Source organism: Anoplophora glabripennis, unplaced genomic scaffold (assembly GCF_000390285.2).
Source record: "Anoplophora glabripennis isolate ALB-LARVAE unplaced genomic scaffold, Agla_2.0 scaffold190, whole genome shotgun sequence".
Taxonomy (NCBI): Eukaryota; Metazoa; Arthropoda; class Insecta; order Coleoptera; family Cerambycidae; genus Anoplophora; species Anoplophora glabripennis.
Window position 1 is genome coordinate 369,043 of NW_019416301.1, and position 27,901 is coordinate 396,943.

Here is a 27,901-nt window from a genome sequence, read left to right on the forward strand (position 1 = left end):
ATGTATGAATTTTTTCGGATTGTGTCAATCAATTCTTCATAGTTTAACCTTCAAATAACCTTGAACTTAACGTGGTAGAACTTAACCAACCTCGGCATCGGAATCAACGACCCCAAAAACTCCTGGGTACCTAGATAGAGTCCGATGTTTTTCTTCAAACTAAATGTTGACCTGTGTAATTAGATTTGAAAAACTTAATTGACAACAAAATTCTGCACCAACTGACCTTCTTTTCCTTTAGGTATCAGTTTTATGAAAAAACTAAAAGAGCAGCTATAGATTCACCCTTACCTCCACCTCTAGCATTTATTTATAAGGAAAAACATCAGTATCTCAGGCACATGTCATCTTTGGGCCAGAACAGTTGCACTAGGAATACAGCACCTATAATCTGCGCCTAGACAAAATGGAAAAGCGAACAAGAACATTGAACTTGAAGAAGACTTGGGAAAAGGAAAATTATCTGGTAACGATCTATCTAGAACAATGCACTGTCAACGTAGGTTGAATCCTAAGGAAACACAGTATTAATGCCATCTACTCGTACAATACCTCAAAAATAATAGAAGCTGTACGAACGATCTACTCCAAGGCATGGCGTACATGTGGAAAAGTACAAATGGGAACATACGTTAGCACAAGGCTTAAAGAGCACACGAGTCATAAGAATAACAACGTAGAAAAATCAGTAGTTGTGGAGAAAATCGCAGATACACGACACGCGATAAACCTAAGTATTATCAGAATCCTGGTGCGAGGGAGATTTCTTTCAAGGCTGTAGAGGGTGGCAAGAGAAGACCAATGCACACAGCAAATATAAATACCAGCCAGAAGACTTAATCTTCATTTTCAGAGTTTCCGGATAATCATTAATTTGACTGTTGGGTTGGGAGTAACTTATATAGGAGCTTAAATTAGATGATCCTAATACTGTTTGTTATGGTTTTTATATTATTACATGGAAACAGTTTATCCAGATCTATAAAATGATGCCCTACGTTAAATATTTTTAATAATTGAAACTCCACTGGTCAAGTTTAGTGCAAATTTTATGTATAGATTGCTTCTATGTAAGAACTGCACTATACCTAGTTTAAAATAAATTTAACCAATTATGAAAATGGCATGTCATTAATTGTAATTACAGCTGCCAAGAAATTCTATATATTTCAATACTTACCTTAGATATTATTAATATCTCTAGGACAATTAATTATTATTGAGTTACTATTAATAAAAAACATATTTCAACGATCGTTGAAACCTTAGGAACCACATTAAGAATTAGCCTCGACTTTTTTTTTGACAAAAGTACTAATTTCTCATATTTTGTTACACTGTATTTAACGAAATTATTTAATGATTAATGTAAAAAATTACCGTTTATAAATTATGCACTTTTCTTTTAGATGGCTTGGGGCGAAATGGACAATGGCTGTGGCCTTCATCATCTACATGCCCTTTATCCTAGCTCAGTTTTATCCTCGTTTCTTCACGATGATTCCTGCTGGTTTGCTGATTGGCCTCGGTGGGGCACCACTGTGGTGTGCGAAGTGCACATATTTAACTGTGATCTCAAAGACATACTCGAAAATAAACAACGTTGCATCCGACATCATTGTGACAAGATTCTTCGGTATATTCTTCATGTTCTACCAATTTTCACAAGTATGGGGAAACCTTATTAGCTCCGCTGGTAAGTTTTAAACGAAATATTATGTATTGTTACGGGAGATATTATCGAAGATCGGATGAAAAATTTCTAGTCTAACAAAGGTAGATAATATCGAAGTTTTTCACCATGTTAATAGCACGAATTGCAATATTCCACTGACAGAAATTTTACAGGTGATTCTCTGACGAAAAATGAGAAAAATAATTCATGCAAAAGTTTTCCGTGACTTCTCTATTTGTCTTTTTAAATTTATAATTATTTTTGAATCTGTAAGTGTTTGAATGGAATTAACCAAATCCAATAAAACATGGTTACATAATTTATGTAGTATGTTGTTAATTTTTAGTAAAACTGTTATAGCATTTCATCGATGAATATTATTTTTAATCTATTTATTAGAAAACGTGCAATATGACACAAATGAGGTTGATTAAAAATGAATAATAAAACTTTCTCACTCATGTCTTAATAGTAAACCCCTACATTCATATGGACTTTTTTTATTGTTGGTAAGATAATTATTTACATTTAATTTTGTCGGAGGAATCTTATAATGCCTTGTGTTATAAATTAAGAAAATATACCTATACTTCGACGCCACATCTATGTTTTCAATTTTTATAAAATGCAGATCTTCTGAAACTTTAAAGTATTGATATCGAATTATTATAAAATATAATCCTGTTTTAAATTCGGATCGAGCTTCCTCGTAAAAACTGAGTAAATTTAAGCAACTTAAACGTTGCCAAAATATCGTTTAATTAACAGCTTAAGAAAGCATAAACTTTGAAGTACTTTATTCATACCTGAAGATATTCTTGTATAAAATTGTCCCATTAAACTAATTACCACAAAAAAATTATCTTTCGCACACATTTTTTAATTAGACTTCTTTCGTTTTTGCGTCTAAGCCTACTGTATTATTTCCATTCCTACTTAATTTTCTCTATTTTTTTAATATGGAAGCAACTTTCTTGTACATAAAAACGATTTACATTTCTTTACACAACAACCCTTTTAACTCGTTAGCTTCATTAAATGAACTTTGACAAGAAATTGTCATAAAGGTATGTCTGACACAATTTGCTCGATAAGCAGTTGGAAAGAAACTTGTTAACGACAATAGAATCCATTGTCCATTTATCTTGGTTTAATACAATGTTCAGCTAGTAAATACGAACGTGTCAAAAGGAACTACGATGCGAGTAATAATAGCTTTTCTAATAGTAACTAATAATAACTAATAATAACTTTTCCTCCTCAAGAATATTCTGACATAAAAACTACATATATGGTGCTGTACAGGAAAGTGAAAATGTATATACAGATGTATGCATGCAAGTTTTCTGATAGATCAATATAAAAACGACGAGTCCTTTTATAAACTGTCCAAATACTTCGTAATAGAGGCCCGTAAAAGTATTGCAGTGCAATGTCAAGCTGAAAACGAAAAAGTTCTGCAACTAACAGAGCAAACAGATACAAATATCTCAGAGTAGACACGCACATGACCGTATCTATCAGTCAGAAATAATTTCAAGCAACTGGGTTCTATCCTTACAATCCAGATATTTTTATTGATGAAGATTTTGCTTTTGTGGATGTTACTGATATTGCTGAACTTATTTTCGAATCGCAACATACTCGGCTAGTGGCTGGATCCATTAAAACGCATACAGAGAAATCTACTGCAGAAATGTCTTGGGGTGAGGAAGATAATATTCAATTAATAAGATGGTAAAGAATTACGAAGTAAAATATAATCCCCTTCTTAGGACCGCCTAGCCGGGTGTCTTGGTCGGTGGATTTTGATCTGTCGAGGTAAGCATCACGGACGCAGGCTGGAATTTGGATGGGTAACCTAAAGCAGGCTCGGGGACGTGGCTGTGGCAGCCTACCAGAGACCTGGGTCGCTCAACATTTTCCGCATGCGTGTGGTCCCCGATAAATGGTAATGAGAACAGAGCAAAGAAAATCTCTGTAACTCAAGATCATACATAAACTGTACTGTACGAGACTTTGCCACCAAGCCACCCGTGTAATAAATAGGATGGTTTGAAGAAAAGTACTCGACTAATGAAGGAGGGTGTACAAGGGGCTTAATAAGGCCTAAGTGCCGCGGTGGAAAAACAGTTCCACCACCCTCCGACATACATAATCTCCCTCTTGATATTTATTAAATTTTCACTTACGAACATATGAACAAATCAAAATACGTTAGGCGTAACACCACTCATTGCCATTTACTAAAGTAGAGAACAAATTTGGACTTTAAGTGACCCCACAAAAAAAGTCCAAACGAGACAAATCCGGTGATCATGCAGGCCATTCTATGACGCCTCTTTTCCCAGTCCACTGGTGTGGGAGAGCTCCATCCTATTGGAATATCAACTGGTCTTCGAGCTAATTCTCATTATTATCGATAATGTTTTAAGTTCTTGAATTCGATTTTAAACTACGGCACATTTTCGATGGAATAATGTTATTTTTTATAAATGAATGCAATTACTTGTCCGACCATTCTGGCCAAGTATGCACCTACTTGCCAAATAAAATTATATCTGGATTGTAGCAACTTCCTAATTTTTCAACGATCTTAAACAAACATTATTAGAGCTCTGCATGTTTATTTTACTGCACTTTTTACACTTATGACCATTTGTCGTATTTTTATTTTTATCAAATTCAAGTAAAGCGCCCAGTATACAGTATGTCCGCAGATTGAGTTTACAAGAGCACAAATGGACCAAAAAGTGAAAAAAGGCATTATTGATAAAAGTTTTTGCTTGCTTAGAAAACACGAATCGCCATGACAAACTTCAATTTTGTTGTACATGGTGGGTCAAAAACACAAAAATGTTATTTTGCGTAAGAGTAAACATACCCTATTTTGCAAGATCCAAAAAGGTATTCTTGATACAAATTTCTGCGAGAACTATTTTACATTCAATAATTACTTAATTAAATAAAGACAATGACAAGTATGTCCTTAAATGTCTGATTAAATGTGTGATAGAGAACATTTAATTAAATATTTGATATCACTCTTATTTATTATATATCAGGCAAAAACTTTTATCAAAATTGCCTTTTTTCGTATCTTGCAAAATAAAGTATGTTTACTCTTACACAAAATAACATTTTTGTGTTTTTGACCCACCCTGTACAATAAAATTAAAGATCATCATGATGATTCGTATTTTCTAAACAAGCAAAAACTTTTATCAAGAACACCTTCTTTTGGATCTTGCAAAATAGGGTATGTTTTCTCTTACACAAAATAACATTTTTGTGTTCTTGAGAAAAAACTTTTAGAATCTATTTGAATTAGCTTCGTAATTTTATAATAAAGTAAAAATATGAAAGCTAATAATAGAATATATGATTAAAACGAATACTGGGATGTGTAAGTATTTAATTATATTAACATATTTTCAAGATATAGGTATTGATCAACTCAGATAATATATTAACTGTACCAAGTAACAATTCTAGCATAGATTATTTTAAAGTTACATGATAATTTGCGGTAACTCAGCAGACGTTGACTTTTGTATAAGCAGTTTGGTCTCAATTATTTTATTCTTATTCAACAATCTGCTTTAAATCACACTTGCAACATTTCAGGAACAGCCTTATTATGCAGGGTGATTCATTAATAATGGGACAGAGCTTAAGGGCATGTTGCTGACCTCAAAATAGAGCGATTAAGCCAAATATGCCTTATCCGAATGTTGCTCCTTTTCGATCTACAGGGTGTGAAAGTTGAAAAAATATTTTCGATTTTTTTAAATATCTTGAGCATCTTTGAACGGATTGTCTTGAAAGTTTGTACACCTATGTTTTCTGAGGTGGTAATTACGGAAATGGTAACTATTTTGCAATCACATCTAGGATGCGCTAGTTGTAGTGTTCCGTCGGAGTAAACATATGTCAAACTTTTTTGTCCTTCAAAAATCTGAATTTCCAATAAGAAATTATTAAACTACGTTCAATTCTAAATAAAAAAGATATACCTGTTAAAAATCGATAAACTTAACCGTTTTCGAAATAAGAACGATTTACTATTTCTTTACAAAATTATTTGTTTGAACGTACGCCTTTAAATAAGATGACTTAATTACGAATTAAGACAAACACAGTAACAACTGAAAATTTTATTATGCTTAAGTCTAATTACAAAAGATTCTCAAAGTGGCGACCATTGTTTTCAATACATTTTTTTATTCTCTCGTTAAAATTTTGTCTGACACTGAATAGACTTCTTTGTTGGTCTCTGATAATGTTAACAGATTCTTGTATTTTTGCCCACAGCTCTTCTCGAGTATGTATAACATCTTTATAAACTAAAGATTTAACGTTACCCCAGAAATAAAAATCTAGGGGATTTAAATCAGGGCTACGCGCAGGCCAAGGCACTTCGCTGCCGCGACCAATCCAACGGTTTCGAAAACTTATATCAAGATATTCTCTTACTGGTCGGGAGTAATGTGCGGGAGCACCATCATGCATAAACCAAAAGGTTTGCCGTAAATTTAAGGGGATATTTTCAAGAACGAGTGGCAAGTCATTTGTTAAAAAATTTAAATAATTTTCCCCATTAAGTGGACGGGGTAACACAAATGGTCCCAAAATGTTATCGGAAAGTATTCCACACCAAATATTTATTGAGAATTCATGCTGAAAATGTTGTTCTCGTGGCAAGTGAGGATTTTCCAGTTCCCAGGAATGGCTATTTCTCCAATTAAATACACCGCGCCGGGTAAATGTAGCTTCGTCCGTAAACAATATTTTATTATAAAATGTAGGGTCAGCATTTTGTTGCCGACGAAGAAACTGTGCGAACCGAAATCTACCAGGAGGATCTTGTGGCATCAACTGTTGAACCGGACGAAAATGGTAAGGATACAATTTTTCTTTGTGGAGTATTCTGAAGACGGAAGGCTGACTTACACCAGTAGCTGATGAAATTCGGCGTGTGCTTGTTTGCGTGTTTTCGGCAATTCGCACTAAAACATCCTCTTCTTGCTCCGCCGCTAATACTTTAGGCCTTCCAACGTCTCGTTTAGGGCGAAATGATCCCGTTTCTCCTAATCTGTCGTACAACGTCTTGAAAAGCTTGTGGTTAGGTTGTCTGTTATTTGGATATAACTCCAAGTACCTCGCTGCTGCATGACGACCACAATAATTTTCTTGGGCATACACACATACCATGTTTCTCATTTCAACAAACGAATAATCATTATGACGCGGCATTTTAATGAAAAAAATCACAAACGAAGAAGAACTAAACTGTCTAGTATTTATAAGTTGCTTAGAATTGACATAAATAATACATGACATTTCATTGACAGCGGCCTACTTCATTTAAGTCATCTTATTTAAAGGCGTACGTTCAAACAAATAATTTTGTAAAGAAATAGTAAATCGTTCTTATTTCGAAAACGGTTAAGTTTATCGATTTTTAACAGGTATATCTTTTTTATTTAGAATTGAACGTAGTTTAATAATTTCTTATTGGAAATTCAGATTTTTGAAGGACAAAAAAGTTTGACATATGTTTACTCCGACGGAACACTACAACTAGCGCATCCTAGATGTGATTGCAAAATAGTTACCATTTCCGTAATTATCGCCTCAGAAAACATAGGTGTACAAACTTTCAAGACAATCCGTTCAAAGATGACCAAAATATTTAAAAAAATCGAAAATATTTTTTCAACTTTAACACCCTGTAGATCGAAAAGGAGCAACATCGGATAAGGCATATTTGGCTTAATCGCTCTATCTTGAGGTCAGCAACATGCCCTTAAGCTCTGTCCCATTATTAATGAATCACCCTGTATTTATCATAGTAGAATAACTGGTGGTAACAGAATTTAAAACTTTTAGAAACAATTGAGTTATAGAAAATAAAACAAGTAGTGAGCATGGATTGTATTGTATGTCATTATTCTGAGATATATTCCAGTTCCCTGCAAAGTCAACAACTAAAATAGTCATATTTACAAAAGATTATGTTCATTATTTCAGTCAGAAATTAAACAAGATAGTCTTGCATTTTTTTTTCAAATTCACTATTCATTATTTAACTAGAAATTATTTAGAAATTTTTCAATAAAGTTATTATAGATCATCCATTATTTTTCAGTTACTGTAAACATTGGTATTCATGCAGCCCATCGTTACGAACGCGATGTGCATACATATTAAAAATTGTACATAACCAATCATGTATAATTCCGCTTCTAGGTAGATTGTACGTGCATGACAATCGACGATTTAGTTTGAATTTATGGTATTACTGCACTTAGCCCTATAGATATATTCAATGTAAACTATAATACTAGAAGTATATATATATATTATTATTATACATACTATACTAATACTAGTATTGTACAAGTTGTGTACTGTGAGCTGTACCAACTAGCATTAATTTTAAGAACTCATAGGCAAATTGATCGTAACTTTTAAGCTAACATTGTGAAATTTTACGTACGGCTTTGACGGTTAGGCCATCTTTCCAAAGTTCCACTTTAATATGAAATTAATGAGGCCGTCTACAATCTAACAGTCTAGAACAATGTTTATTGGGCTATAGAGGTATTAAAATAACATTACTTTATAATACGTTAATTAAAATTGATTAAATTAGAGTATTTAACAGTAAAGACAAATCGGCTGGATTACATGACACAACTTTTGAGGGCTATTCCTTGGTTTTTCATGTTTACATTGTATTTAAAATCGTATAATTACTGACTACTAGTTATACAGTTATAACAATAAATGGAAGATGATCGTTTTTCGGAGTACAATGAAGATGTTTTTTTTTTTTCTTGAAAACACCACCAATAGTTACAAGTAGCGATCGAATTTTTAAAAATCGAGTAGTGTTGAATTTCTTTTATTACACAAATTGTTAGCCAGACATTCTCTTACAGAACTTTTTTTATATTGACTACCCGAATTCAAATTTTAACTGCACCACATTCTAATAATAATAATATTCTTTATTCATACATTGCATAAAAAAGAGACACATTTACTTAATACAAATAGAAAATTTATGAAAGGGCGAAGTTCAGCTGTGTCGTCCAGTGGGCAACACACTGTTCTCCCACTTAACCCATGCTAGATGTGCCACGGCATTTAAGTCGCACTTTAAACACTTTAAATACTAAATACATATGTACATACACATATACAAGTAAAAAGAAAAGTAATAAGATGTCAGACAAAATAGATACGCAAGCGAAACTAATACATGAGTGTAATTAGGTACTAGTTATTGAGAATTAAAAAGAAAGGCTTTATATATATTTTTTTAAACAACTGACAGACATCGATTTAAGAGGCAACGGTAGGGCGTTGTAAATTTTTGGCATATTGTAACTGAACGATCTTTCAAATGTTGCAGTTTTATGTGAAGGAGGGGTTAAATTACCTTTAAATCTTGTGTTTAAATTATGAACGTCAGTTCGGAATCTGATTTTATTGTACAAATATTGGGAGGATTTATTTAAAATAAATCGCACTGTGATGTAGGCGAGTGTTTTTCATATAAAACCATTTTGTATTCATTAGGTTGTGTCTTACTCGATTTTTCTTTCTAAATAGGTATAAATCTAAGGCAGTAATTTTGAATTTTCTGAATTCGTTGAGATGTCGCCTGAGCTAAACATGGCTATAAACAGTATCACCGTAATTAAACACAGATAAAACCAAAGACTGACAAAGTAAAATTTTATATTTTTCACTTAAGATATGTCTGGATTTGTATAATATTTTTCAATTAATAATAGATTTTTTTTACACAGTTTGATATATGTTTATTGAATCTTACACCGCTATCAATAGTAAGACCCAAAACTTTAACTTCATTTCTAACTTCTAACTGAACATTATCAACAGTTATATTAACCTCGGGTAAATAGTTGGGCATATTTCACCCGACTGGGAAAAAGCAAAGTAACACATTTTGTGGGGTTTAAACGCAAAGAGTACTCCAGTGAAATTCGATGAAGTGTTTCGAGTTCACTATTAATTGTGTTACAGCTATTTTGAATATCATTGGGATGAAAGGAATAGAATAGTTGAGTATCATCTGCATACATTTGAATTTTACAGTGCTTTAGAAAATTAGGGAACGAGGATGTATACAATGAGAACAACGTAGGTCCCAATACGGATCCTTGATGCACTCCACAATTAGTATTAGTTATGTATACGAGGTTCGGTCAAAAAGTAACGAGAATTTTCAAATTGCGCGTGCTGTATCTGTCTATTGAATTGATTCTTTTTTATGTATTAGTAGCACTGTGTGACGTACCTGTCAATTTTACGAGCAAATAACTCTAATAAGACTTATTTAAGTGTTTATGGCGACTTTTTTTGTAGAGAAATGTCGGATCAAAGAATTTGTCATAAATTTTGTGTTAAAACGAAATTAAGTGTAGCGAATTGAAATTATTTGAAGGTCATACTGTTATAGCCACAAGTTTATCAATGGTACAAACACGTTAGGAAGACCGAGAAGACATCCAAGTGCTTGCTAATAGAAGAATCACCATCAGAGAGGTTGCTGAAGAAATAGGAATTTTATACGGCTCATGCGAAGCAATTTTTACGAATGTTTTGAATATCAAACGAGTGGCAGTAAAATTTGTTTCAAAACTAACCATCGATGAACAAACGCTTACTGATGTCTCAGATGCGTTATAGTTCGTGACGAGACGTGAGTATATACCCATATGACCATATGGCTACAACGTCGAAACGAAGAGTCAATGGTCTCAATAGAAGTTTTATGAAGAGCCAAAATTAAAAATAGCACGTCAAGTCTGGTCAAATGTGAAGGTCCTTCTAACCGTTTTCTTCGACTACAATGGAATATTATTAGATAAAAAAAACTCCCGATTACCATATATCCCTGTAGATAAGTAAAAAACTATTTCCCTTTGGGATCATTGTAATTGATAAACTAAAAATCTATATCCAATTTGATTTTGGTTATTTAAAAAAAAACTTTTTCGGAACCATACTTATTAACATTTTCCACATCCTGATTTTATATGGTACGGTACAATATTTTAGAAACAACATGCATAAGTGTACAATCGTATCATTGTTTTTTATAAATATGCAGGACTACTATATCACAACCCCAGTTTCGCCACTAAGAATTTCAAAATACATTACAGTCCGTACAATATTTGTTGATGGAATTCCAAGAAAAAAAACAATAAAATTCTGTTATGGGAACTACTGTAACAGAGGCAGGGACATGCCTTAAAATTTTCCGCCAATATCTTTCTCCCTCGGGTGTCGAATGCGGGTAATTCCATGAATGTGACGCAGGGGTCTTGTTGGAATTATATCTCAACAAATATCGTACGGACTGTAGTTGAGTCTGTTTGACAAATTAATGAGACTCTTGTAATATAAGTTTTTTCAAAAAATTTGCGCACAAAAGAAAAAATATGCAGTAAGAGAAATAAGTTGTCGTCGAAATAGACGTGGCGCTTTGTCGCGCTTATAAAATAATTTTAGTAGACAAATAAGGAAATGGAAAAAATTTTCGGTTTTTTAATAAAATTATCTGAAATGAAAACTTTTAGTTGCCTCGGTCTGTGGAGGTTTAATGCAATTGGGAAACTTATTCCATCGTAAATTTCTGACTAGTTTCGAACTAGTTCCCGCTAGCGCATACACAGTTATCTATGATTTGTATAAAACAGAAATTAATCAATCCTTGTTATTACAAACCCTTATGTAATTTTGTATAAAATCACAAATCCTTTCATCCATCTTCAACATAATATATACAATGTTATGTAAATTAATACAAACCTTTAATACACGTATTTCTCACAGTTAACTTTCATGTAATAGAGAAGATCACAGTAACCATAATATCACGAAACAGTTTCTACCAACCCAAAATCATTAAAGCGCAGATATTACATTTTATTCTTTCTGTAACAAGCTCGGCTCTTGGGTAATGCTTAGATAAATATATCCTCATATTAAACGACATAATATCTCTGTTAGGAAACCCGTAGTTCCCGTCTTTTAACAGTAACTATATTTGATCTTTGTTTTATAAAAACAGTTTAATAGCGATGTTACCTTTAGGGTAATTTCTCTTATTAGAATACACAAAGTTGCAAGAATAACATTACGTTCTGGTGACCGAGTTCAATTCAATGCGGAATTTATATTCTTATTCTCTCATAAATCCCAATCAATGACAATGACTTTGTAGTGGAGTCAAGATAGCTTAAAATTACGCATTACTTCGCAATAATTATGGGAAGCATGAATTTTCCTAAAACCTTTTGAAATTACTTGAAGATAAGTATTACAAAAAAGTTATAAACTTATTTTTGTAAGCTAATTGTTTTTTAATTGTTTAAACAATAATAAATTTTTTAATAATTTTTTTAAGAGCATTTAAAATAATTCAATGAATTTTAAATCGAATTCTTTCAAATTGACAATATAGGGGTTTTCGATGTCGCTGAACAAGAATATGATGTCGGAAAATGAAAATTCAAAATGGCTGATCCAATATGGCCGACTATTTTAAACAATTTATTTAACAATTATCGATTTTAAATCAAACTCGCTCATATTTGTAATATAGAGGTTCGAAAAATGAAAATTATAAATGGCTAAAGAGGTTTTATTGAAAATATGTTTTATTTTTTAAAAAACAAATTTATTACAAAATAATTTATTTTTAAATCTCATCGAGTTCTTGCTCTTCTTCAAAAATAACTGGGCAATTAAGGCTTTAAGCCAATAAAATTGAAAAAAAAACACTGATTTTAAATACAAAATTACAAAATCAAAATCAACGTCCCCTATTATTTATTTATTCATTAATTATTTTAAAAATGGATCAATATTCATATATAAATATTAAACTCATACATTTACAGGTTTAGCATAAAAGAAAACGAATATAAATACCTTAAATGCAAACTGAAGATTATTTGTAATATTAAGTAATAATATTACATTAAAGAATTACAAGTGTACGAGAGTATAACCTCAAAATGGACAAAATATGTGAATAATACACTTTTTAACACACTGATAACTGCAGCTTACTCGAAAACATAAAAATCATGTTCTTATACCATTTATAATAATAATTCTTATAAAGGAAAAACGCATTTAAAATAAATAAAACTGTAACAATCAAATCAAAAGTATACGGTTCCATTTAAAATTTTCAACTTGACCTCTAAATGACCTTCAAGATCATGGTCAAGGTCAACGTTGGATTGCTCACTCAAAACCCTGCAACTTTTGTCCTAATCACTTTTTGTTTGAGCAATATTTTCTAAGATAGAGGGGGGTTCCAAACTTTTTGAACACCCTGTATATATATTAGACTCATATCTGTGTCTACATCAATAAGAGAACTTATATTCACAATTTCAGATACAGAATATACGTTTTAAAAATGAATATTAAATCAATTAATCAAAAAACGTTATTTTTTTGCTGTTATAACAATTTTCCACGTATTACTATAAATAAGAAATTATTTTTCGCTGGATTTATTTTTTTAAGGTCTTAACTTAATTCTTTGATGGTTTATTAAACAAAAAAAATAAAATTTTGTACATTATTAAACTTTATTTATTCACGGATTTTTCATGAAATATTTTTATTTTTTGTTATTTTTTGTTTTTTCATCTATTATTTCAATTTTTAACAAAAATAAAATGCACCATCTTAAAGTAGAGATTTTAAGCTTTAAGAAGTGCTCTCATAAAGTTTCAAATTCACATTTACAACTATATTTTTTGATCTATAATATATGGCCTAAAAAGTCAAATTTGTGATTTTTTAAAATTATTGAATATGTGGGGCTTTTTCAAATTAAATTTTTAACATTTTTTCCATATCACTCACTGTTTCAATCGTCATTTGAAGAGCAATCTGTGCAAGTTACAGATATTTATTTTATAAATTAAAAGAATTACAGCTATTTTATTATTATTGTACAAAATTATAGAATGACGTAACTTTGTATACGTAATATATTTTCTCAAGTTTAAAGACATAAAATTTTGATAGCCGGATGACTCTTCTTTCATTTAAATTTTTGTGAGGTCGATTTGATCAATTAGATCAAAAGTTATAACAGATTTAGTGTAGCGCGCTCGGGACCGCGCGCACTTCGGGAGCTATACTTGGGGTCCGCCCGTCTCATTTTTCGTACGTTAGAAAAAAAATTCTACAGCCTTCAATTCGCATTTTAGAAAAAGACTTTATTAACATTTTTTATGTAAAATTTCCTGTCCTTTCGAATGGCGCAGTAAATTTTTTTTTAATTATATTTTTTTATATATTTTGCAAAAACTGTAATTTTGCAACTAATTTGTTAAATAAATAATTTAGCGTACACTCTACAGTTGGTAACTTTTTATATGTTGTTTCTGACAACTTTACAAAGCGAAAAATAAAAAGTTCTCTCTTCCAGTAATTTTCACGAAGTCAAAATCTATCTTGACTCCACTACTGATATTGACTCTGCATCTCTTAATTGCAACTATGGATATGGATTATACGAGTACATAAGTAAATTAATTAATATTCTTGAGAATGCTATGAATCTATAATCACTGGTCCTAAAAAAACAACAATATTGTAGCACCGTCATTAAGGGATCCTAGATGAGTGCCACATAATTATGCAAGTATACGGGTTGGGTTCTTGAAAACGAAGCAGAGCGAATAACTCGACTAAAACGCCGAGACAGGTAGATTTTTGTTCGAAGAGTGAAATCTTCACAAATAAATTTCTTGTTACACAACCGTGTTTAATTTTTTTAATTTGACAGATTAGTCTCGGAGATACAGGTTGTTAATAAAAAAACCTACTTTTTACTTTCTTCCCTCTGTTGCGTTTCAAGAGCCCACCCTGTACATCCGTTCAGCCGCAGTTTGGAGTAAAATAATGTCCAAAATTATTATATTTTGACACTTACCCCTATATTTTCATAGCAAATGTAACAAATGTTCTGTGAAATTTCTAATATATTTCAGAAGTGATTTGATGTAGTGAAACGCAAAACTTTTCCACAGATAATATCAACTTATTTAATCACTATAATGATTCAATTAATCAAAAAATTATAATTGATATTAATAGCAGCATTAATTAATTTCTTATTGCCTGCAGTGCTTTCATCAGGCGAATCCGAAGACGTACCTGGATCAACATCAAATGAAACCACACTAAATATGACAGCGATTTTCAAGGAAATAATCAGTAATAATGTCAGCGTTCTAGTCAATACCGATACGGGAGATAGATGTGGAGCAAATTTCTGCCCCAGCACTGCGGCTGAAATGGCCAATCCCAATTTAACACCACCATCTTCCGCCAAAATAAACCTCATCTCAGGAGTGTACCTCGCCTGCATGTTCGTGGCTTTCATTATCGTGTTCTTGGGCGTCGATAAGATGTCTAGGTAAGCAATGCATTATTATGAATTACTACCTAATGTAACGATTTATTTGTAATTTAGAATTTATGTATTAATTTCACAAAAATTGAAACGCTTGTAATAATAATATAATAATAATATCTCTACTCCTCATTCTAACCACGATAATTAGCCCAGAAGTCGGAGACTTGTGCGGGAGAGGAGGCGGCATATTATTATTAAGCACACCGCATTTGCGCCCAGGAACGACTTATGTTGGTAGGCCCTAACCACCATTCAGTGCAGGAATGAGGGAAACCTGGAAAACCTCATTAATTAGGGGGGTGGTTAAATGCCAACCGGTAATCTCTCACATTGAACCAAGCCTACATTCTTCCACCCTAATCTATCGTCCACAAAGAATTTGTTCCGCCGGGGCAAACCGTAAATCAAGTCTACTATCGCGAAGTACTCGAAAGATTGCGAAAACGAGTCAACAGGGTGCGCCCAGACATCGCAAACAACTGGATCCTTCAACACGACAACGCGCCGTGCCACACCGCCCTCAGCGTGTCCCAGTATTTGGCGTCTAAAGGGATCACCATGTTGCAACAGCAGCCTTATTCGCCCGATATGTCACCATGTGACTTTTTTCTGTTCCCTAGAACAAAATCGGTGGTCAAAGGAACCCATTTTGAGTCGGTTACGGACGTCCAAGAAACCGTGACGAGGGTACTCGCGGACATCCCAGTCGAAGCGTTCCAGAAATGTTACGAAGCGTGGAAATCGCGCTGGAATAGTTGTATAGCTGCCCAAGGGGACTAATTTGAAGGGGATGGCAGAGTTGTAGAATAATGTTTAAATATACGGTTTTTATGGGATCAGTCTCATTACTTAATTGTCACACCTCGTAAGTGGTACATTTTACCCCGTTTTAAACGCCCCTGTCCCAACTAGACTGTCAGCAACTTTTATTTTCGTACTCCCACGAAGGTCTAGAATATATTTTATGAGTTGCTGACATTAATCAGATCACGGAGCGATTTTCGTATTTACCCCCGCACCCCCAACTCCTGCCCAACAAGGGGTAAATTCTGAAACCCTGTTATACAACATATGACCAACACATTAAAAACAACATTGGCCATTAGTCCAATCACGAGGAATTTTGACACCAATCTCTTAGACTAAAAGATATTGCTTGCAATATTTTTGTCGAATTATTCAGAAAAAAATAAGTTTGACGTCTAAAAGACCTGCAGGGGTATACAGGAAACATTTTTTGACATATTCGCATGTAAAATTAGGTGCGTCATCGCTTGCTGATATAAAAAATAGGGTGTCCAATTTAACATTTTCTAGTTAACCTTGCTTTGACGTTGAAAATCAAGTTCAAATCCAGGGTCACTAGAATATTGGTGTCTGGATGTCTTACAACTTTTATTTGATAGTCTTTTTCAAAAGCATCAATCCTGAAAAGTTATTATGGGATTCGGATCTTTTTGGCACCGCACCTCCTACATAGTATCATCAATTAATCTTCAAAAAATATGACTTGGAAATTTTTACAAAGAAATAATTTTTCGTTTCTTATTTTTATTTATCATAGTTACATATTTTTGACCAACTTTTCTCGTCCAGTAAAAAAAGGTTTTTTGGGAATTACCAATTCATTTAAAGAAAGCAAAAGAGTACTGAATATAATGTTTTATTCAAGCAAGATTAACTTCAGGAGTAGTATTTTTATTACCTACTCATATCCTATTAATATGTGAGATTTGGATACACTATGAACTATCCATACATTTACATAAATAATAGGTTTATCTTTCCACAAAATATACACAGCAAGTTTTTGCGTCTTGAAGTTTATTTTTAAATTGGATGATCAAATAGGAATATAACTGCGCAGTCAAAATGGCGCTTAGTAATTAATTTTTTCTGAATAAAAAAGCCTACATATTTTTTTTGATAAACATGGTTTAGGTATGAAACTCCAATTGCACTAGGTACGTGACTGTACCAGTATTTATAAACAAAGAATTTTAAGTTAATACGAGTATAAACAGAATAGAACATATTCGGTAATATCAACAACTGCTACTATTTAACATATTGATTTACTAGATATGTCCTCAAATTAGTGATTTGGCAACTATATAATAATTTAAGGATTTCATCATGCGTACGAAACGTTTGATTTGATTTCTGCCCTTGAACTTTATAGTAACGGATAATACATAATTAAGAATGTTGCTTTAGTTATTCGATAAATAAATACGTTTTGCCCCTTTAATTCTCTTGGGCTTACAAGTCTGGGTCGGTTTTTGCTTCATTTACCACTGCTCCTTAGGGTTAGTTGTCAATCGTATTGTCGGTCAAATGGCTTGACTTCAAATCAATCAGAATTTGATCTTCTAAATGACTCTAATGATAAACAAAATGATAAAAGACTTCCAAGATCTGGGATGTTTGATGAATTACAAATTGCACTTTCTTCATTCTCAATCTTCTAGGCTGTTATCTCATCTTTCAGCACAAAAAGTAGATGGATAGTTGGGTGGACGGGTGGGTTTTATAGGTGGTACAGGTGGATGAATAAATATGCGTATTCATGCATGAACGACTGGATAGAAAGATGTATGAATTCATAAATGGGTGGGTGGATAAAAAGATGGATCCAGAACTCTGCAACACGAATTATGCCATGAAAATTGCGTTTTTAAACATTTTAATATATTTTTGAATGAAATTGGACCAGCTTATCTGACTCTATGATGATAAATTGGAATTAAACGAGTGAAAAATCATATGTCTAGTGAGCTGGTAGAATAGTTTGATTTTTTATAACTTTCGTCGATAGTAGTTTTCTGTAAATTTTGACCTGTTTTTTAAATTTTCCCGAAAACTCGTTGGGCCAAATCTGAAGGCAGATTCGGATTCAACGGAAAAAAATACATGGAAATAAATGGGTCTGAATACTAGATCCGATCCTTTTTTTATTTTTGTGGGGCTGTGTAATTATTAGTTATAAATGAATTGAAAACAAGTGAGCTCTAAAAAAAAAACTAAATAGTAAAGTGATTTACTCGAAACGTGATTGGTTCCTCCCCTTTCTGTGTTAGTTTAAAGATGATGAAATCGAAAATAAAGTTGAGTAGGTTCAATTCTATTACAATAGTAGAATTTGTATTTTTAAATGCGTATATAATTTATTTTTTTTTATTTGTAGTCGATTAATATCACAATAGGAAACAATAAAATTATATACAATTGAAAACATGAAATTAATGGTTATGCATTGGTATGAAAAAAAATACTGCAAAAAACACTGCTTAATAAATTTGATACTTACAATAAATTCTGAGGATATTGCATCAGATACTTTTTATTTTTTATATAGAGAAAATTATAAATGTAAAGTAACCATTTAACCAATGTATTTAAAATTTTTCAAAATAATATGTATGGATATCAGAATTTTAATCCTAATGTACTCTGTATTGCCTGCATAGTTCCGGAAATCCGTATTGTTAAATGAAAATACGAAGGCTATATTGGCCTTTCTGGTGTCTATTATTTTTTGTAAAAGCAGATTTTATCAACAATATCCAATAAAAATATGACAGTGGCCCAAATTCAAGGTATATCACTGTAGATCCGTATATAAAAAGCTGTATTATAGATATAAATGTCCACTGTTCACCGTAAATGTTAAAGAAAACATTACTCTTAAATATTAAACAAAAAGTAAATACTCTACTTCGTATGTATGCAAAATCTTACTTTGCTAATACTAAATAGTAAAAGATCTAGAAGATTTTCAATTCTAGTAACAGGGTATTTCTTAGATATTGGGTAAACTTTAAGGCGCGATTTCAAAAACGTCAGCTATCGGGGCTACATCTTTTGAAGGCGTAGGTCAGAATTCAGTTTATGTTGTATTTCGCATAATTTAAAAACGTAGAAGAGGATTTCCTACACCGATATTTAATCATATCTGCTCCTCGAAAGGAGTTGAAAATTACAACCCTTAACGTTGTTTTCATTTCATTGTATATTTTACTGACATTTTTTATTGAAACTTTTCAATTCAAAAATTGCCATTTAAAATCTGGTTAACTCGGAAACTGTTCAGTCTCTTATATTTTTTCACTAAAATGTTCCGCCTTTAAAAACAAAGTACATAACAAAAATGATACATTCAAAATAGTTAGTATATAGATTTGTTTTTATTTTAGACCGATAACTATATAATTTACTTTTTTAATTAATTAATTAATTTAATTTTATCTTTTTCTTTCTTTCTTTTTCTTAATAATTATTCATCAAAGATTTGAAAAAATACATTGATGCCAATATTGTCATTATGCGTCTCTCTCGTCATTCAATGCAATATGTTTTTATCTTAAAACTTACACAACTTAACCACAATGCGTAAAGCTTCATTTCTCTTATGGCTTGTTTACACGGAAACAGTCAACTAAATTTTAACTAAACTAAGTCACTTGAACCTATTTGAACAGCGCAAATGTGGTAAGTAACAAGTTATGGAGCAAGTAAAAATTTAATACACTGGAATAGAATTTATTCTATTTTTTTGGTGCAAGTTGACGAATTGCACAGAACTTTTCCCACCTGCTGATCCACTTTCGCTTCCCAAAGTCGTTTAGGTCTATTTTTCTCTTCATATATTTCTTCTTTTATTTCTTCCAATATAATATTTAGGATATTGCGTAGTATGCCATTAAATTCTTCTACAAATTGCTGCCTCACATTCATCTCGTCAGGTTTGCAAATATATAAACTGCACTAGAACTTACCAACAACTAATCTTAGAACTTACCAGTGCGTACAGTACTTGCAGAAAAAGCAGTAACTTAAAATTTAGTTACCACTTACCTCCTGTCCCCGTGTAAACAAGCCTTTATGAAACCAAAATTTTTTTAAAAGAACGTTAGATAAATTTTTTACTGGTTTCTTCGTATAGAGATGAAACAGCAGCAATTAGTTCATCCGCCGTAAGCGTTTGTATACTTCATACATGAACAATCGAGACAAAAAATAATGAAAATTTGCTATTTGGATGGGTAAAAGTATTATACATACTTATTGTTCCTGTTTAATGTAAACTTTTTTAATACTGTTACTTTCAGCTAATGTAAATGTAGGTACCATTTTTTTCTCAAAACTATGAAAAATTTGATAGGTACAACTAATTCTAATGTAAAGGATATTCACCCAACTAATCCTGTGCAACCTCTAACGCGAGCACAAAATAAATAATATTTGTTATATACATACCAATGTACCCATTAAAATTTTCATCTTGGCTGAAGAAAGCGATATGTGTCTTGAAATTTACACCGATAATGTGGTAACTTGCTACGAAATTGTTCAGCCATTTACTGTTTTATAATAAATACTTGAAACATTTTGAATTTGAAATTTTGAACTTCCTTGAAAATTCCAAATAAAGCATGTACTGACTTTTATGTATACAGACTAATGACACCTATTTAGTTTGAATAACAATCTACAAATCTGTGATTAGATGATGGACACTTTTAAGTAGAGGATAATATAGGTTTAACTATAATAAAGCCACTCAATAAACAGTTCTTAGAGACAATATTTTCTTGTTTGTTATAAGATAAACAACTTGGCATTCGCTCAGAGCCTTAAAATATTGGAAAGCCGTGCTTTGGCCACAATGAGATCAACGAAAAGTTACTCGACTGTGTAATTAACGTTCCCTGTCTAAGTGTATGATTAGCCAATTCAATATCTAAACCATATTTCACGTATTCCACGAACAGGGAGTAGTAGGCAAATGTGCACGTCCATTATACAAGGTGTATCATAATTAATAGCGCAAATTGAAACAGCTGTAATTACATAATACTAGAAGTAAAACAGTCTTAGTAAACATCTTAGTAACCCATGTTTACTAAGATTTTTTTGCTTCTAGCTGTTTCAATTTGCGCTATTAATTATGATACACCCTGTATATATTTAGTCTTCATTTATTTATTTACTAATTTGGGACACAAACAGGCGAAATGCCCACAATAGTAGTCACTAAGTTATAAATTAAGTACGTATCAGTTTTCTTCAAAAGTACACATTTGAGTAATCTCTTAAATGAAACTAATGAAATTGAAAATAAATCCAAAATTTTAAAAATGTTAAAAATTTACAAATATTTTACTAACTGCTCTCAAGAAGAGGATTTAGCGACTCTAAAAGGGTATACTTTGTTGGAAATTGATTCTCTACATTTGACTTTCTACTGACCTTAACTCAGACCTGATCGAGTCAAATGGACACCGGATTCGGATTCAGCTACCCCAAAAACATATGGATATGTAGATTCACTTTTCTGGGAATTGATTCTCTACATTTGACTTTGAACTGACCTTAACCCAGAGTTAATCATGTCAAATGGACACCAGATTTAGATTCTCCAGCCCGAACAACATGGGTTTACTTTATTGGCAATTGGTACATTGGTACATTGGTTGACACATAGATGACATGGCCGCCTTTCGAACCTACCACTTTTTTTGTGTGGCTGTGTAATTTTATTCAAATTAATATTATCCGCCCATACATTTACAAAAATATAAAAAATGTATACCCAATAATGTAATATGTCAGTATTTTATTAGAGGCTGATTAACTGAGGTAACATAAATTTTATTAAATACTAAGACATAACATAAAAGCAAAACAGTTTATGTGTTAGTAAACTGTTTCGACTGTCCCATAATGAAACCCGTTAGTTTATTAATATGGCGTCAAATAAAATTTTTCTATTGAAAGTCACCCTAAGGACCCCAATATCTTATCTTATCGATCGATATTAATAAATAAATTATTCTTTTTACAAATTAATTAAGGCATTCTTTTAATTTATTGATATAATGTATAAACGTGGGTCGTAGATGCGATCCCTGAGGTACTTCTAAGATTATTACGGTTAAATTTGATAAAAATTCATTAGCTCCAGCACATTTATAAGGTTAAATACGACTCTATTTTTATATCAAAAACCATTTTGTATTTTTCCAGAAAAAAAATGCTTCTAGAAGCTTTTCGTATTTATTGCGGAAGATTCTGTATATGATATCTTTACATTATCTCCACAGTTACCATGGTATGGGATATCATAAAGGTACAATAACGTGATAAAAAGCGTTTATGTCAGTTAATGGACGCAAAAGCGAAATACCAAGAATATAATTATTGTAGAATACTTTCAGCAACAAGGAAGTCTGAAATGGCGCTACAAAGAAATAAATAGGATTATATGGAATTAAAGGACTTTACAGATTAGAGAGATAACGGCTGCTTTTGTTTATAACGGTTGAAGGGTCAAATAATGTAATTGTGCCTTGAATATTTAAACACGACTGTACTGTACGGAAGGTATTTATAATCAGGATGACCTATAAACGATATGAAGTTCTATAATTTATAAGCAGATTACCACAAAAACAATTATTATATTATTGATATTGGAGTACTGTTTTCAATTATATCACAAGAAACCGAAGGACAGACTTTTATTATTCTCGTAACTGCATGGTAACTATCACTCAAATAAAGAATACAAATATGCAATAATGTAACTCAATACCTCAACAAACAGTCGCCGTCATCAGGATTTTAACTTACCATTCATATGTGAGAACCTGGATTAAATTATTATACGAAGTAACTTTTCCATGAATTTGCGTGTAGAAGGTAATTGATTAAGTACCATAAGTTCTATTTTCCATTATTACATTCGAAGTAGTCTCTTTGGACTTCTATACAGAAAATTTTCTATGATTGAATTGAAATGCTTTTAGAGTTAACACATTTATAATACGTTTGTGAAGAGAAAAAAATCCTAGAAGTCGCTATTTGTTGAAAATTGTCCCACTATGAACGAAATGTAGGTATGCGGGTTCATTTTCGTAGAACTAATTTTGCGGTACCAAATCTTTGTTGATGATTTTAACATTTGAGGTGTCATGTAAAAAGAGTTTATTCCACCTCATGAGATTGTTGATGCAAAGGTGTACTGTGACGTTTTATAACAATTTATAGAAAATGTGTGGTAAATGTTATCTAAAATAAGAATAAATAATGAATTGATGTTGCACAATGATAATGAACCTACACACACCCCACCCGTAATGAGACAGTTTTTAAAAAACAAACATGATCAGAGATTTCCGGAGTTTGTACGATAGATCTTGGCATTTGTGATTTCTTCCTCTTCTTCAAAATGAAACTCAAATTAAAGGAACGTCGTTTTGACTCTATTCAAGGAAAAAGAGAAATGTTTTTAATTTACATTAAAACCCACTTAAAATAAATACATAATTTAATAAAAACAAACATTTTACATTATTTTTTAAATAATTATTATATAATATGATTATAGGCATTTTTTTTGTAATTTTGCGAGTTTGAAACATAATATTTTATAATTTATGTTGAAATGAAATATATTGACTTAATTCATAGAAATATCAAACTATTTAATCAAACTTCTGATTGCTTGTCTTCTTAAATTAAGTTTTTTAGTCCTTTTGAAACGCTGAAGAAAATTATATTTTCACTTTCAAAGTAGAGCTTACTTTTGTGAACTAATACAGGATTGTGTCTCGGAGTTTATTTAGTCATTCCGGAGAAATATATTTTTTCTTTGTCCTTTATTCCTTGTTAATCCGTCTTTTATATAGTCTCGAAACCATTATGTACTATTTATTACATTTAATAAAATGAATGGACAAAAGTTTATTTAGCCTGCACTGACCAGAGGTTTCTTTAACGAAACATACTGACAAGACAATGTGGTTGAATGAACTATTTTGTAAAAGAAATATGTGATCTGCTACTAGTATAGTAATAAATCATAGAAAGTGTTATTATTGAATGCTTTTTACTATTTTAACTTAGAGTAATACATAATTCGGTGTAACATCTTTAAGAAAATCGCTATTTAACTTTTTATATTTCTTCAATAATAGAATGAATTGTTCCAATCACAAATGTCCAAATATTTAGTTTTTATGGAGACACCATGCAACGAGATACTACATAGATACTATTTATAGTAGTAATTTACTAGTATGCGAAATTTAAGGATTCATAATAAATTATTTATTAAAACAAAAAGTCAAATTCTGTTTTGTCATGTCACATTCTGCAGTTTTCTCAAAAACGGTGCATCCCATCTACTCTTTTAGAAAGCACTATTATTTTTCCGGAAATTTCACTGGTGGTGAAGTACCGCTCAAAAAAATTATGCGACGTCTGAATTTGTCTGAATTATCGCTATACTCTTATTCAAATCTTACAGATTTATAATCGAAGACGTGATCGTTCTTTGCTTGTGAAGTATTTTACATTTTTTTAACACCTTGTATACAGTCTGACAGGATCAATGACTTTCAAGATTTTGTTCAATTTTGTGAAAATATATTAATTTCTATATTTGATGGTTTTATAAGAATTTTTTATTTAGCACCATCCTGATCACAGTCTTGGTTAGGACACAATATTAATAGGATATATAAATTCCTACACACTACAAATAAATAATCGGATGTAAAAATATATTTTAATTTTTTGGAATGGTCGGAATTGCTTTTAACAGTGAATATATTTTATTCGAAAACACTGTCTGATATTATTAACTGATTTTAAATTAACTCTGGTATAAAAATGTACAATTGAGACTAATTCTATAAACATATTCGATCTATTTATTTATACAGGGTGTTACTTAATTCGCGGACACGGACTGTGGGATCATGTTAAGCTAGATAAGGTTATAAAAAAATGTCTCTATCATTTTACGGCCGTTTTAAATATCCAAAAATAATAAAAATTTTCAATTTTTAATCATTTAATAAACAATTATAACAAATGAATTGTTCAAAATTTTCGTCATCTGCTGCTAAACATGCTTCAGCACGTTGTGCTACTGCTTGAACGGAGTTGCGTACCATTTATTCTGGCGTGATTTATTGTTTTGTTGGAAATAGATGACTGTAGTGTGTGTCTATAATGTGATATGATTTTTATGCACGATACATAATTACCTAAATAATACTTTCCCTGGATGTTGGCTTGGCAGAGGTAGTCCATTTGCTTGGCCACTTTGTTCTCCAGACCTAACGCCATGTGATTTTTTCTTTTGGGGCTTCCTAAAAACGTTGGTGTATAGAACACCAGTGCAAATTTGAATGAATTGCAGAACCGCCTATTTCAATCAATACAGCAAATAACACCAGAGATGATACGCAACTTCGTTCAAGCAGTAGCACAACGTATTGAAGCATGTTTAACAGCAGATGGTGAAAATTTTGAACAATTGTTGTAACTCGTTTGTCGTAATTATTTATTTAATGATTGAAAATTGAAATTTATAGACATATATTTTTATTATTTTTGTCTATTTGATACTGCTATATCTCAAAAATACTGATCTGAATGAAAAATCATAAAGACACTTTTTTATCACCTTATTTAGCTTATTATGATCCCACAGTCCGTGTCCGCGAATTTCGTTACACCTTATATATTATATTTACTAATTTTTCTTCTATGCGGATAATTCAGACTTATCCTCACGTGACTATTATTTTTCGAGATGCTAAATCGGGGAGGAAGGCTAGAGATATCGGTCTTTGACATACCTGTATTACCAGTAAGTGTCATAACTATCTTTAAATGGTTCTTTTCCACGTAATTTAAGTGTATTCAAAGATTTATTTAATTGTTAAGATTTAGAAAAACATTCCGCTTAATTTATGACCATAGTCTGTTAAATAGTATTCGATTTTTCCCGCTGTAGATTTTGCTCTTTCGTTTGTCTCAGCGCAAGATAAAAATTTGTTGGCTTGGATTCCGTTGAATATAATGAAATTATCAGTATAGAAAGTATTGCTTTAAATGAATTAAGTACTTTTGTCTTATAATTGATTAAAACGATTACCTAATATCAATTACGAAAATTACGAAAAATTTAGGTAGACCTAGTCATGGTGTATTAAACTCATTTTGAATGAGCAATATTCTTGTTATTAATTTCTTTATTATACTTGTATAGATGCAGTTTATATTTAGAATTAAGAGAAATATTTTTGTATGCTGTCCATTAATTGACAAGAAGCATCAAAATTAAGAATTATTTGATTTACATATTTCTTCTAATTTTTAAATCCAAAGGTCACATACATAATCACTGGAGTATTTAAATATGTCATAGGTGGTGGTGAAATTCCCAAGTACATGAAAATCAAATATAGAAATTCCTCTCTTCTACTAAATTTTATACTAAATTAATTTCAAAATTATACGATATCACTTTTCAAATTGTCACAGCTTTGAAAGCTTTTTAATTACATTTTTCATAGTTATTAAGCATTGAGCTCTTAAACTGTCAATATTCCTTAACAGCTTGCTGCTAATATGTTTTTTTTTTTCTACCAAAGTAGCGTTCGGTATTATTATCTCGATATGTTTTGTTCTTTTTTAATTACAACAAATGAAAATATAAATTATTATATATTATACATACCAATAAGTATATCTAAAGTATCTAGATGTTAATACCAAACGCTATTCAAGAAGAACTAAACGACCTACATTAGGAAAATTGTAATTATAAAGAAACAATTCTAATTTTATTTAACTCGCCCTAAGAATTAGTTTAAATGCACTTATTAATAGCTAACAAACACGTTTATTTTGTAGATATAGCAAGGGACGACAAGGAAGCGGAAGCGGACTGTCTGGCTTTAAGTTGTTAGCAGTGACAATGAAGCAACTTGCAAATCCTTATCAAATATTGATATTACCTATAACAATGTTTATTGGGGCTGAACAAGCATTTATAGCAGCAGATTACACAGCCGTAAGTTTCATAATAGCAAGACAAGCTAACTACAATTTGAGTATACCGCAGGGTGACTTAATATACATATTGCACACCCTTAAATAGAATGTCGTCTATCGATGGCATGTTTATATTTCAATTTTTATTTTAAGTACCTCCACTGTTTTTATAAATCAAATTGGAATACTACATGTGGGTACATACTCGTATGTATGTATGTTCATATCCATACTTACTATTAATTGTATAAGTTTTCTCAACAATTATGTTTTAAATATTTTTTATTACAAAATAGTGTAGGCGGAAAATATATGTTTCGTTTAATTTGATTAAAATAAAATATAAAAATGATAATGTGTATCTGAATCTATACATTTTATATTGAATAGTCAATTTTGTTGTGCCTATAAACTGAATTTGTAGCATAATTTTCGTTTCTTTCTTTATTTATTGCCGACCTGCGAACAAAATTTAAAAAAAAAATAAAATCACTCAGAGGTGGCAAAATATTTGATCTACCTTTAAGTAATCAGCAAATATATCGCATAAAAAGAAGATTTATTTTGAGTAGAGAATGATGCAATATAACTACATTTTAGACACAATATCTGTTTATCAAAGTAGGTAAGCTTTAAATTCAATGGGAAATTGAAAATAATAGAGAGGTTTGAGAAAAATCCTCCAAACATGGGACAACATTCTAATTGATTTTTTTTTCATCTTGGGACACCCAGAATATCTGAAAAATAATTACAAAAGGCTTACCTCAACAAAATTAATTAGGAAAATCTATTGCTAGTGAAAAATTTAGTAAATTCTTTTTTTCTGTTCTAAATACTTTTTTTAAAACTTTTTATTTAAAGAACACGTT

The 27,901-nt window shown here is 31.4% G+C and overlaps 1 protein-coding gene across 2 annotated transcripts in view; it reads left to right on the forward strand.

Moving 5' to 3' along the window:
• The window catches only part of LOC108907287 (UNC93-like protein), a 146,820-nt gene that overhangs the window by 105,849 nt on the left and 13,070 nt on the right, over positions 1-27,901 (forward strand). For both annotated transcript variants that reach the window (XM_018710897.2, XM_018710898.2), the window contains exons 3-5: positions 1,410-1,696; positions 14,882-15,173; positions 26,889-27,048. In XM_018710897.2, the coding sequence (XP_018566413.1) occupies positions 1,410-1,696; positions 14,882-15,173; positions 26,889-27,048 (739 nt within the window). The remainder of the gene's footprint in view (positions 1-1,409; positions 1,697-14,881; positions 15,174-26,888; positions 27,049-27,901) is intronic.